Source organism: Rhagoletis zephyria, unplaced genomic scaffold (assembly GCF_001687245.7).
Source record: "Rhagoletis zephyria isolate East Lansing unplaced genomic scaffold, Rhagoletis_zephyria_1.1 Rzeph_scaffold_43117, whole genome shotgun sequence".
NCBI lineage: Eukaryota > Metazoa > Arthropoda > Insecta > Diptera > Tephritidae > Rhagoletis > Rhagoletis zephyria.
Window position 1 is genome coordinate 895 of NW_016200172.1, and position 1670 is coordinate 2564.

Genomic DNA, 1670 nt, shown 5'->3' on the forward strand with positions numbered 1-1670 from the left:
AACATTTCGTACGTTGAATTCCATCGCGTAACAACATCATTTATTAACTTTAACATGGGAATCTGCATGCTTTCTGATGTACTTTTGAGCTTGGCGTATGCATAGGAGCTTTTTTTAAAAAAACCAACTATAGATTTAACCTTATCTAATACCGCCTGAATTTCTGTTAAACCTGCCTGTGCAATCAAATTTAAAGTGTGTGCGAAACAGCCCCAATGCCGCCAACCACCATCACGTACTGCAGCCTTCATATTTGCGGCGTTATCGNACATCATTTATTAACTTTAACATGGGAATCTGCATGCTTTCTGATGTACTTTTGAGCTTGGCGTATGCATAGGAGCTTTTTTTAAAAAAACGAACTATAGATTTAACCTTATCTAATACCGCCTGAATTTCTGTTAAACCTGCCTGTGCAATCAAATTTAAAGTGTGTGCGAAACAGCCCCAATGCCGCCAACCACCATCACGTACTGCAGCCTTCATATTTGCGGCGTTATCGGTCACTATAACCGCAATTTTATTTGCTATTCCCCACTCGTCACATATCTCACGCAGCTTATTTTTGATGTTTTCTCCGGTATGACGGTCAGCATATGAAACACAGGTAATCAGATCTGATGCCAAAAAAGTTCGCTCGCTGCTTTCCGATATATAGTGCGCAGTAACGCTATAGAAGCTATCGTGTACTCGGGAGGTCCATCCATCAACTGTTAGACATATTGCAAAGGCCTTACTTACACGATTTTTGACGGCTTCCAATGTTTCCTTGTAGGCCGCTGGAATGAGTGATGTGGACAGTGTTTTCCTTGTAGGAAGCTTGTAGTTCGGATTTAACATATTAATAAATCTTTTAAACTCCGGATCCTCCACAATACTAAAAGGCTGATATTCTTTCACCACCATTTTTACCAACTGGTTGTCGATATTGCGCTGTTTTGTCATCGGAAGTGGCCTTTCGAAGTACCGACTAATTGTCCCAGCTCGTGAGGAGGTATTTGAAGGCCTCGCATCATGTACCAATTCTCGCACTCCAGGTTGTGACGCAGAATTGTTGTTTTCATCAGATACGTTGCTCACTGATGTCTCACATTCTTGTAACCCCTGCCTTGTAATTATTTGCGTCGGATGTCTTTTGTTTAAATGGCGAATAAGTCCACATGTCGACCCGTTGGAAACCGATAACACTTGGCCGCAAAAAAGGCATTTCACTTTCTTCTCTTTTTCTTCAGAGAAATGAAGCCATACATTGCTTTTCTTTTTAGACATATCACGAGCTTTTTTAAACACGTTAACAATATATGTACGTATGTACAATACCTTTACTTCAATTGATACGTAGGAACACCAATATTATTTTTTAATTAGCACCTACATTTGTGCACTCCCAGCAAACATTTGGAGTCATAAATGAGTCTTATGAGTATGTATGTATGTGTTTGTAAGGCGCCAGGCAAAAGATAACGTTCGGATGAAACAGCTCCTGTGGAAAGCGCAGAATTAGAATTTTACTTCAAAATTAGTTAAAGAATTAAGTTACTTACTTCCAAAAGAGCACGGTTACACAGAATCAACGTATTGAATGAAAATCTTATTGAAAAACGTTCGCGGAAAACACAACTGAAAATGCGCCAATATACCCACAAAAATTAGCGACGCACAATTCGGCA

General features: G+C 39.7%; 1 protein-coding gene across 1 annotated transcript; it reads right to left on the minus strand.

Moving 5' to 3' along the window:
- Positions 1-284: 284 nt before the first annotated feature.
- LOC108355184 (zinc finger BED domain-containing protein 6-like) lies at positions 285-906 on the minus strand. Its single transcript, XM_017606357.1, has 2 exons — positions 408-906; positions 285-343 (listed from the first exon to the last, which is right to left on the minus strand). Exons 1-2 carry the CDS (start codon positions 904-906, stop codon positions 285-287), a joined length of 558 nt encoding a protein of 185 aa, XP_017461846.1.
- Positions 907-1670: the final 764 nt, after the last annotated feature.